Genomic DNA, 12,648 nt, shown 5'->3' on the forward strand with positions numbered 1-12,648 from the left:
TGTTTCCTTTTTTCAGTAGGGCAAGTATTCTCATGGTATAGTTTTGGCAGTGATTCACTATTTGCTTTTATGACTCAACACTCCATCCAGAACAAACTCAAATGCAGTGCTGTGTGACCCTTGTTATATGGAAATGGTGGTATCAAATGTGTTGAATTAAGCAGTGAGGTGAATTCTATAGAGGGGAAACCCTCACAGCTCTTCAAACCTACATCCAGGCATGATTTACAGATAACCCAAGATCTCAGTCCATAGGTAATTCCTAGGCCATCATTTCAGAATAACTGATTTAAAAACTATGACTAAAATCATGTAATTCAAACAGCTGTGGCTTCAAATAGAAGCAAATAAAATACACTTGTAGCTTCCACATGATGAAACAAATTACATGATTGCACATAATGAGACTGTTGCTATATTTGCAAGCTTCATAGGCTACTAAGCAGGAAAATCTGATTTAACAACAGAAACAAGCAAAGAAGAATACTTTACATTTTATCACATTAGGTAAATTATTTCATATAAGTGAAGGTCAATGTTATTATGGGATGATATCTTCAAACATCAACACTATATTTTTACTCAATTTAATTTTACCTTAGAATAATTTAAAATATACTGAACGCTAGTTTTAAACAGGATTTCCTTGTGTTGAAACTTGAAACCTGATTCAGATAAGTGAGTGAAAGATTTTGCACAATATTCTCTGAAATTCATACCTCTACAACTGTTTACAAAGTTCAGAGCTGCCAGGGGACTCCTCAGAAAATGCTTTATGGTATACTGCTGATGCCCAGTTTTTCATTTCAATCAGATGCAGTACAACCCTTGCACTTCTTGAGAAATGGCAAAGTTCATAAATTAAAGATTACGCTTCCCATTGCCTGGCAGTTTGGCCTTATGGCAACATCTTTCCGCAAGGAAGATTGAATTTCTAACCAATGTTTCATCTCAGTTTTGCTGAATTCAAGAATAGAACTGGTGATAACATGTTTTGTACTTCTGTTTCATGAAACAGTTACAATTTTTATTGCATTTATTAAGCAAAAAATGAAGCAACCTTTAATACAGAGAAGGATACGAAGGATGTATTTCATCTTAAACTCCTGTATCACAGTCAACTTAAGTCATTCCTAAAAGTAATTGCAGAACTAAACACAATATAAATATTCAAATAGAGCACCTTCCATAAGAACTGCCATTCAAGACATAATTAATTTTTAGACCACGAGTAACAGCTTTTGAAAACCAAAGAGAATACTGGTGTTCTTAGATTTCTAAGTTGCTATGATTTGAAGGCAGTTCAGGAAAGCTGCATCTCTTTCACGTGTGATGCTGTCTCTCAACTAACATTCCTATTGGGACTTTTGACTTGTCATTTTTTTATTTTTCATTCTTCTCTTCCTGATCCTATTAACTATGTTACAACCCTGAGGTTTAATATATTGACTGCATTTAAAATGAGAGATTTTAAAATGGATAAGGATAAATTTATCACCAGTTTTCCCTAAAATAAGTTACTTAATTTTATTTTATGCCATTTAAAATCCATCTCAAAATCTCTGAATTCTATGCAAATTCCAAAAATATATGCAAAAAGCACTCAGTTTCTATCTCCATGATTTACTTCACCCATTTGATTCTAAAGAGATAATTCACCACATTTTAATGTCTCAGTTCTTTACAGTTGCCTATGCCCTTAAAATGGGCGGCTCACAGAAAGTGCAATACTGCAAGTGAAGACTCACTAATGGAAAGTATACCAACAAAATTGTCTTCTGTGCCTTAAATAACCAACATGTAAAGTGAATTCTACAAAGCAGGAAATATTATAAAAACAGGACCACATCCTAATCTGGATTATTTTGTTATTGGTTATGAGATGATCTGTGTAACTGGATTTGAAGATACTGCATCTATTCTATGTTAACACTGTCAGATGGGCACTGACTGAGTATCCTTTCTTGTCATATACAGGTCACAGCTGCACTCAATCCATTAATGCTCAAATTTACAGAAGCATTTTCAGAAGTCCTTACACAATTGTGTAGCCTATATTGTAGTTGTTTTTTTAGTGATGTGTCTTTTAAAAGGTTTCATCCACAGCCTGCATAAACATGCTAACCAAATATGAGCTTGAGCTGGCTCAAGATGTGAATGAAAAAGAGAGGACATTCAATCACTTGGAATTCAACTGAGAGTACTTGACCTAAGAATAAACCATAACATGACGACAATTTGTCATCTGTTATGTATATCAGTAAGCAAAAATTCATTTACCAAAAGCAGCATACATAGCACTCAGAACTTTATCAGTAGTAATGAATCAAATAGATTCTATAAAGCTAAAATACAATACTACTTTTATCATCCGAATGACAAATATAACACTGATTTCTATCTTAAGTACAAAGAAGATTTACCTTTTAGTAAATTGAAAGTATTATGCAAACTAAAACGTATTCTGATGAAGTTTGCTCCAATAGTACTATCATACCCTGAAAATCTTCTTACACCAGATGTACAGAATGTGTGCTATCACCAAGAGGCCAAAATACATAAGCTGGGATAATGGTGGAACATAGTGAATTTTAAATACGTTTTCCATCTGGGTCTTAGTGAGTAACTAAGAAAACATGCCATAACTAAGACTGAAAAACTATGACACTTCTCAGGCTACTGTGAGTTTGAGTATTAGCTGTTATTCTGGTCCTGCCTTGACATGTCCCTCTGATTCTCACTGCCATCCCTGGATGCTTGTAAATTCAAGCTTGTACAAAAATCATCAAAAGTCAGTCTTTTAAATATTCTCAACATCACCTTTGCCCTGAGAGTTGTTTTTTTCAAATCTTTATGCGACTTCAGCCTTCCTGCCAAGCCAGTGAATGAGTGTGATCCCAACAAAATTTCACGAACAAGGACTAATTATCAACACACAAAAAAGCACACTTCACTCATCAGTATTAATTTTGACAAACAATCTGTCTCACACCTCTTTTTCTGACTAATGAATTTGCCTAAATTGTCATTTCTAGCCTTACTTATCGCTGATTCGTTTTGAAATGGATACTCTCATTCCATAGAAACTCAATTTATGAATGGCTTACATCATGAGGTACTCTGCTGTAGCAAGAAGGATTACTCATCTGCAAACTGAGTCTTATTCATAACTGTCTGACACATCATGCACAGCGTGTGCAGTCAGCCTATTCTTACTGTCTTTGGGCCAACTCAGTACTGCTGCTCTACAGACATTATCAACAGAAATGTTAAGAATTCAGTCATTCTAGTGTTCATAATTGCTAACAATGTTCCTACTTAATTACAGGTATCTCCACTGGAAAATAGATGTCAGATGATTAAAAACCATCCACTATCCATTACACAAGAATTTCTTCAACTGGTTTCAATTAGAGATCCTTTCTTGTGAGATTCTCATGGGAAAAGTACCTAAAGCATTTCTGATAAACTACCATATCTAAAATCTAAATTGTTTTTTGTTATTTAATTAATATGTCAGATTGAAAGTTACACTGCAGTGTAAGTCAGCATCTTTTGGTTGTCACTGCAATTACTTCAAACATGAAATAGATATTTTTTGAAAATATTTTCTTAGTTTGCTTGCCTTGTGTTTTCTGACAGAGCACAGTATACAACCAGCTTCACTTTCCTGTTTCAGTCTGGCTTTCTAACACAACATTTAGAACAAGGTCAACAAGAAGTTCAGAGACAATTGTGTCCCTGTAGTTTCTTCTGTATCTCTTTTAAAATGACTAAATTTCAGGTAAGTTATTTAGTGTTCTATTAGTTGTCTGCAGTTCTGGATTTAGTGAAAAAACGTTATTTTCATGATTACTGTCAACAAAATGCTGACAAAATGAAATTTCCATGTTTCTTTTGTTTAAAGTTACAGCTTTTATTGCCCAAAAAAACAAACAAACACAAAAATCTACCACAACTGTCTAAAAAGAAGCAAGCTCATGAATAACCAAGACCTTTGTCATTAATTTGGCAGTTAGTGATGTTCCTGCAGGTGGAATATGAAAGCTTTATTCTAGACAGCTCTCGAATAGAGGTGTCTTGAATAAAGCTTTCCAATAGAAAGGCAAGTGTATTGAAATAGTTCAATTTATCTGGAGATATTTTCCCACCTAACTTATAGGAATTAGCTTCTTCACTAGAGCCAGTGAGAATACAGTCAATGAACTTGAGGAGTAGTATAAGTAAAAGACGGTCCATTTTTCAGTATGAGACTAATCATATCCCTGAAGTCTATAATCCTTATAATAGCTGTCCCATCGAGTTGGAGACATCGTGGAGCAAACAGTAAGATGTGAAAAAGCTGTTTTTATTGAGTTTCATAAAGCATTACATGTGATCGATTACATTTATGGATTTTTTTTCAATGACATGACTTTGTTAATAATATATGCTTCTTTTTTTTGGCATCATACTATTACCTTTTCAGAATGTACAGTACAATTGAGTAGGATTTAAGACATTTATGCAATATTTAGTTTTCACTTCCTAAAGATGAATTTTTGGACTGTTATAAGCAAATCAGTAAGAAAGTAATAATATAGATATATCCTTTTTGTGAGACAGAAGCTGAACTATGACAACTATTCCTGTCCTTGAAAGCTCAAGTAAAATTGAGTGGACAATGAAAAGATGCTTTTTTTATGCTTTCTACACTCATTCTTCAGAGGCATCACTTGTGTTGTGGGCTAGCAGGAAATCTTTCCTGTCTTCCTTATAGCATACTGTCCATGACTGTGAGGAAGGCCACAGCAAGCCCAAATACAGAATGAGCTCCAGACCATAAGAACACCTGCCCAGAACAACCTGAGTGTGTTTTTGCCATGAGGTGAAATGATACGCCAAATTTATATCCTGGTTTTGAGAAGACCTCTTTCAATCTTGGTATAAAATCACTAACCATTCTGCAAACACATCTGAGTTTCTGCTACTTCTGGTTTCTACAGAAGTCACTCCAAAAGTAATGGAAACTACAACCGACACAAATATCAAAATAACACTATTTGACAAAGCAAATTCTCAGCTAAGAAGAACTGTTTTTCAACATTGTCATCAGCATTAGCTATGCATTTTCACCAGTGACGAACAAGGGCCTGCATGCTGCTCTCATAAAAATCTGCATGGCTGTCTGGAAAGTGGCTTGCCTTTCATATCACTGTTGCCACTGCTGAAATGCATCTCACTGTGCTCACATCCACTGTTTGGTCTCCATATAAGTTCAGCAAGCATCAATGAATGTCAATGAGCTCCATTTTTTCTGCACGGAGGAATTCAGTTCCACACATTTCACAGAATCACAGAATCACAGAATTGTAGGGGTTGGAAGGGACCTCTAGAGATCATCGAGACCAACCCCCCTGCCAAAGCAGGTTCCCTACACCAGGTCGCACAGGTAGGCGTCCAGGCGAGACTTGAATATCTCCAGAGAAGGAGACTCCACAACCTCCCTGGGCAGCCTGTTCCAGTGCTCCGTCACCTCACCGTGAAGAAGTTCTTACGCACATTCGTGCGAAACTTCCTATGCTGCAGCTTATGTCCGTTTCCCCTCGTCCTGTCTCCACGTACCACTGAAAAGAGACTGGCCTCACCACTATGGCCGCCACACCTCAGATATTTATAAACCTGGATCAGGTCCCCTCTCAGTCTTCTTTTCTCAAGGCTAAACAGACCCAGTTTACTTAGCCTTTCTTCATAGGGGAGATGCTCCAGGCCCTTCACCATCTTTGTGGCCCTCCGCTGGACTCTTTCCAAGAGATCCCTGTCTTTTTTGTACTGGGGAGCCCAGAACTGGACACAGTACTCCAGATGAGGCCTCACCAGGGCAGAGTAGAGGGGGAGGATCACCTCCCTCGACCTGCTGGACACGCTCTTCTTAATGCACCCCAGAATGCCATTGGCCTTTTTGGCCACGAGGGCACACTGCTGGCTCATGGCCATTTGTTTCATCTACAACTCCATGTCAGATGCCATTTTGTCAGATGCTCCTCTACTTCCATCTGTCACGCGGCAGAAAAATGTAATGGAATATTGGCAGGAAGATTCAATCTCTACTGCCATACATTCACCTCTGAAATGGACCAATATAATAATATAGGAGGTATTATTTTTGGATCAGCCCTCGTAGACGTCAAATAATCACAGATGAAATTCTGTGATGTATCTGTCTCCTTCATCTCATAGACACTGATTAGAGTTAAGTCATATGCAAGATTTTAAGGATCACAGTCCTAGATTCAGAGTGCTCGTTAAGTCTCTAACTGCAATAAGATATACTGTAAAGAGCTGTTAAGGCATTCTAATAACTTAGCCAGATATACAAATTACAACATTAAAGCATGTCGCTTCACAAACTGTACTAGAAATTCAAACAGCTACCATTCAAAACTATAATGCATTGCATATTCTCAATTTGTTTTAGACATATTGTTAGCAGTTGAAAAAGACCTAATAGAAAACACACTTTCTCTGTTAGAAAAAAAATCCAGTAGAAATCATACACAAGAATATAAAATTATCATACTGTAAAACAAACTGTGTATAATTAAAAGAAAAAGTGATATTCCACCATCTTTTAATTGGGAGGACTTGTGCTTTTCCTTAAATTCTATTACATTACTTTAGATATACCTTTACGAAATCTGACACTTCATCACTTATTCAGAAATACAGAGCATTCATTAAGATTGCGGGAATATCCAAACTTCCCAATATCAAACATAACCTGGTAAATTGATCTTAGGAAAAAAAAAAAAATCAGTTCTGTTCTCTCTAGTTTTGCTATTCATCCAGAGAGAAAAGAAAACATATTTTTGCTGCAAAAATGCAAAAACTGAAAATTGAAAAGAAAATTAGGGAGCCTGTGCCTTGTGTTTTCCTTAGGAGTTTTTCCAAGATCTTCCTCGCCTTTAAGTTTTCAGTCATTTGCAGTCCTATCTAGCCCATACTGATGATCAGTTCCTGCTCAGCAGATGAGGTACAAGATCTACATAACTGGTTTTCTTTTCCCTAAGTAGCATTAGAGTTTAAAATCAGAACTGCTTGGAGAGTTTTTTTTCACTTTTCATGCATTTTGTCATACTGTTCCACACAAAATTTAGCCACACAGATATGATAAAATTGCAAGGCTGTGTTTCAATCTCACAAGCCAAAACAAAATTTTCAATTAAAAAGTTCCATTATACAAGTAGTGGTTCCTCCACAGTAGTGTGTATATTTTTATGAGTGCTTCAAAAAACATATGGTCTACACTAGCTCTTCTAAAACAAAATCCTGTATCTACCATACCATGGCTTTCTTGTGTAACTGATGATGACTTGATCAAACCTGTAGATTGTTGTGATATATGGGAAAATGTTTTCTACTGTATAGAAGGGATGTATTCAAAAGGATATTTAATTATTTCTCTCTTTATTTTTAACTGAGAATTTCTTTTGGTTTGTTTGGGTTGGGTTTGTTTATGTGTGTGTGTGTGTGTGTGTGTGTGGTTTTGCTTTTTTTTGCTCTGTTTTCCTCAGCCTTCATAAAACAATTCATATCTGTTTATTTCAATAACTATCCTGAATTTTTTTTCCATGCATAAATCTTTATTTTCCATTTTATTTAGTAAATAAAAAGGAGATAAAGATATGCCAAACCAGTTCTTTCCAGTGCTACACTGCAGTTGCATGCAGGAGGAATACTAATTTTTCCAAACCATAAAATGTTATTGTCGGTATTTTTCTCCATAAGACCTCTTTGTTCACAAAACCTACCCCGTTCTTATGAGACCCAATTTTCAGAGAATGGGCACTGAGTGCAGAGTGACATGGAAGAATGCTTTTTGGGAGCTCTGTATTTTTCACTGTCATTTTTAACTTGCCTTCCTCTGAAAATTAGGTTTGCACAAATACAGAATTCTTATCTTCAGTCCCAGCAAATCTTGGGCTTGCTGGACGATTTTATCCTGGTTTAGTGTCATGCTCCAAGTTAATGTCCCAGACAGTTCAGAGAAAATTGCTGGCAAGGTACAGGAGAGAGCAATGTATTGGACCCATCAATAGGCAAAATGAAAGAATTACTCAGCTGTCATCACTTATAAGATGCAGAGAGAGTCCTGGCAAGTAGTATTATATGTAGATTTGAACAGCACCTAATATATTTATCCATGCATCAAGAACAGTTAGTGGAACTTACTTAAAGGTAAGGTAGAAGGGCAACCATTCAGGAGTGGGGATGTCTTAAAGGAGCTGAGGAAGGAGAACAGGTGACATAGGATAAATCTGAAAATCCCAGGGGCTGTAGGGAACATTTCTGCACATGGAATGTAGACTGCAATGGTAGGGAGCAGAGGGAATTGTGGGATTTTTGAAAACAGCATAAATGAAGAAATTAAGAAATGTGAGTTAAATCAGAGAAAAAGCATCAGTAGGAGGTTCACTGAGTGGAGTTTTGAGAGCTACATTTTGGAATGCTGTCTTATTTCAGCAAAACAGTTATCTGAAACAGATTAGGGAATCAAGACTTGGTCTGGCATTGCTTGGAAATAATGCATGAGAAGACTTATTTGTAATCAGCCTATTCCCACGAGAAAAGCATTCCTTTAAATGAAGATGCAAGTGCTGTGACAAAGAGGGCAGATCTAAACATTTCCTGCATATTTTTAATTCTTCCAGGAAGGGGCCCAAAGCAAAAATCATATGTTTAGTGAATCCTCAAAATGATTTTGCATTTAAGTATACTCCAAGTTAACGGTCAATGTAGTCATTAATAAGTGTTTAAGCCCTCTTTGAGATGTAAAAAATGGATATTCTTTAACCAGATAATCATGGAAATTTAAAGGCTAGAAATAAAACCAGTAAATGCTGTGTGACAAGCCCTTTAAAATTAAGAACTTCTGCCTAGTTCTTCCTCGAAGATGAAGTAAGCATACTGGTTCTTAATAGCAGTTCAGACAATACGAAGAGTGCGCAACCTCAAGTAAATAATCCCACAATAGCACAGCACCAAGTTAAATGAGGATTAACCAATCAAGGCAGAATATCATCAAACGAATTTCAAATGGCATGGTAATGTTGAGATACTTCCAGCAATAGCCTAGCCCAGTATCAAATATGCACCATAAACAATATTTATGAAAACACAGACACAAAATTTATAATGGCTAATAAGTTTTTACTCCTGCAGTAGCTGCAAAACTATACCTCAATACAATAGTGAAGATGTGAAGCAGAATTTGTAATGAGAGAATTGTGAGGGGATCTGAATGCATTTCAGTTCTTTCACTGAACAGCCAATACTGAGTGGGAAATTTCACACAGCCTCCCTAGTCACTGCTTCCCATAATACATCCTGATAGCACTGTGTAGTTTGGGTAGAGAGCTGGCAAACATTAACAAATTCAGGCTTGGGGCAGTCCTCCACTGCTTGTGGTCAGGGCCATCGCGATGGGAAGCCTTTTTCATATAAGTTCCAGAGCCTTAAAGGCAAAGTGAAAATCATATATTCCACTGTATGAGTGTGAATTGTAATGTAAGAAAGTGAGACCATCTCTTTCACTTCTTGAAACTATGAAGTTTATGGCAAACTGCCCTACTCACTCCACAATCTCCCTCAGGTGATTATGATATAGTCAGAATAAATGATAGAATACATATCCAGCTGCAAAAATATTGTTTTTAAACTGAAGAATAAAATGATGAAGCAAGATCGTGCCTGAAGCCATTAAAAAGGGGTAAGTGCTTTACAGATTAAGAGATTTTTCAAAGCCTACTGAGAGTAAAGTCATGCTTATCTTTAACACTTTCAAATTAAAAACTAACTTGAAGTGAAGAGAAACCAAAGTTACTGTTATTTCATTGCTCAGGGTGCAAACTTACTTTGAAATACACTGAAAAGAAAGACACTAAATCTGCTTTGCTTGTATTAAGTCACTGGAGACAGCGGCAGCTGTGATTCAGCATCCAGATGATCAGGGGTTTGCAGTAGCTATCATAATCTGGGAATTCTTGACAACAACATTAATTGTTGTGCACACATCTCCTGCATCAGTGCCACCCCAGTCACACAAAACCACTGAAAATCAAATTGATCCTTCAGATGATGATTTCATTGCAGTGCTGATTCCTAAATCACACTTAAATACTTTTCCATCCTCTCTTGTAATTCAGTGCTATCGGGCAACTTCAGCAAAGTACAAAAGCGATTGCATTACTACAATGCCCACGTTTAGTTAAACTGGCAGTTGCTTCTCTTCTCTTGCTAAGTACAGAGTAGCTACAGGGAATGTTAGGCTCCAGTAAAAAAAGAAAAATTATATTATATTATATTATATTATATTATATTATATTATTAAGAGAGAGATAAATAGAAGAAAGATAAACAGAAAAAAGAAGATAAAAAAAAGGAAGCTACCTTTCCCACTTTCTGCTATAAAGATGCTCTAGTGATGCCTTAGCCACAGCAGACAAATAACCATAGAGATTATAGAATTTGAATAACACAGAATGCAAAAGGATGTAAGCTATTTTAATTTTCTTGAAAGGAAAATTGCAAAATTTTTGTTTCTGAAAGTACACTGTTTAATGCGTAGTAAGCTCACTTTTACCTCTAAACCTAATGTAACTTAGTTAACATAAATAATTTCAGCCAAAAAAGGCAGGCAGTGAAATATAAATTATTGTTTAGACTCTCCATACAGACAGACACAAAGAAATATAACAGAATTATTAATTAAAAAAAGGAAGTTGTACAAAGAAAGAGAAGAAAGTTATGTTTTAGCTGTGGAAAGTTGTATATATATACACTTTTGCTGCAGTGTTTCAGAAGATTAAATCATGCTTTTGTGTAGTCTTAGAGTTGAGAGTAATACAAAATAAGGTTCAAAGTTTAATAATATCTTGTCCTTAATACTTCTTTTTTCCTCAGTTTCTAATAGGGAAAAAAAACACCACAGTAGTTCAAAGGAATTAGTGAACTATAGTAATTTGAGATGTTTGGGACATGCCTATAGCTATTTAGCAAAAATTTATTTTTGTAATTAGCTATGACTTAATTGTAATTAATTAGTAAATAACTTAAAATAATATTCCTTTTAGTTCTTTCTTAGAATTCCAAGATTCTGGGATATAAAAATTACCAGAATATGAAGAATGTATGAGAAATTTAGATAATACAAAATTATGCCACTGAAGGAAATTATGAAACTTGTAGCTCACAAAAATGTAAAACTTTTATATCTCTATAATCTCTGAAATTTTGAATGCAACAGTCAATAAACATACATACCCATTTGGCAACCCACATTCCAGAACTCTTGAGGATTATAATTTGAAGAATCTGTTCTTGTTCCTTTTGGGTAGATTCTTGTAATGAAACGTGAAGTATGTGAAACAAACTGATTAGCTGAAAAACAGAATCATAAAACCTTAGTAAGGCACATTTTTTAAAAAATTGACATCTTATTTAAATAAATAATAAGATTTTAAGACAATTTCTATGCATGTTACATTACTAAATGTGACACTTTGAAATATGATAAAAATCATATTTTTAAATCTTAAAATGCTCTTTGATAATATTTTTTCTAGTATGCAGACTTTTTGAAGGTTTGATAACCAAAATCGTTCCTTCAGGGAAATCTTCTTTACCTTTTTATTTACTAAGTAGACAGTTTTTACACTAAACCTCTCATTTTCCCTGGAAAATAGGAAAGACACAAAAGTAGAAATTGGTTAAAGAGCCCCGTTCATTCTTCAATTGCTCTAGTGGAAACACATATATCCTATCTTCAAACAATTTAAACTTGATTTCTGCTTTGAGGCTTAGAAAACTCAAATGAATCATCTCAAGATCAGTGAGTAGTACATTTCTAAAATGTACTTTATTATCTTCTTTGCCTTCTTCAGAAGATTTTAACTATTCAAATCAGTTGATTTTCTTACTCCTAGCATTGTTATCTCCCATAAAGGCATAAACCACACAGACATGGAAAATCTAGAATTACTTCTATCTACACTATTCCAGTTAAGTGATTAAAAAGAAAGCTTCAAACTTTCAGGATCATCATTCTGATCCTTTCCATTCTTCTCCTTTCCCCTTATTTTAGTTGAACTACTAGATTGCTAGACAGATCGGAGAGGACTTTTAGTACAGACAGCTGGCAAAAGCCTACTTGCTTTAATGATGTTCAGCACCATTCACCTAACCAACCATTGAATCATCTCTGCCAAGAGTGGATGGCAGCTGGGCTGAACCTGAATGAATGGGCTGTGGCAGACTTCATTCTCATGGTCAGTGATCTCTGCTCTTAATATTCCCTGAAGGCTGTAGTCAGGCAGCTGGAGTTAAAGCAGCAGAGACTATGTTGTTCTGGCTGCACCAAATGGAGATAACCCAGCATAGACTGTGTTTTCAGTAATCCACCTTGGCCCATATGAAAGATGTGGTCCAAAGAACAGACTGTCTTCTATGGAGTTTGTTCATTTCATGTGGATTCTCTCATCTGCAGTCAGAGGTACTGATGCTCAACCCCACTGAGAGCTACAGATTGTGTACAGAAAAAAGATCTGTTCCTTACATTTTCATGTAACTTTTAAATCATTTCATGTAGGAAGAAATGAACCAAGAAGTATT

The 12,648-nt window shown here is 35.7% G+C and overlaps 1 protein-coding gene across 1 annotated transcript in view; it reads right to left on the bottom strand.

The window, feature by feature from the left end:
* Positions 1-12,648, bottom strand: part of PLCZ1 (phospholipase C zeta 1) — a 48,495-nt gene that overhangs the window by 9,162 nt on the left and 26,685 nt on the right. Inside the window, exon 9 of the mRNA XM_019611522.2 lies at positions 11,302-11,418. Within this exon, the coding sequence (XP_019467067.2) occupies positions 11,302-11,418 (117 nt within the window). The remainder of the gene's footprint in view (positions 1-11,301; positions 11,419-12,648) is intronic.

Source organism: Meleagris gallopavo, chromosome 1 (genome assembly GCF_905368555.1).
Source record: "Meleagris gallopavo chromosome 1, MGAL_WU_HG_1.1, whole genome shotgun sequence".
Taxonomy (NCBI): Eukaryota; Metazoa; Chordata; class Aves; order Galliformes; family Phasianidae; genus Meleagris; species Meleagris gallopavo.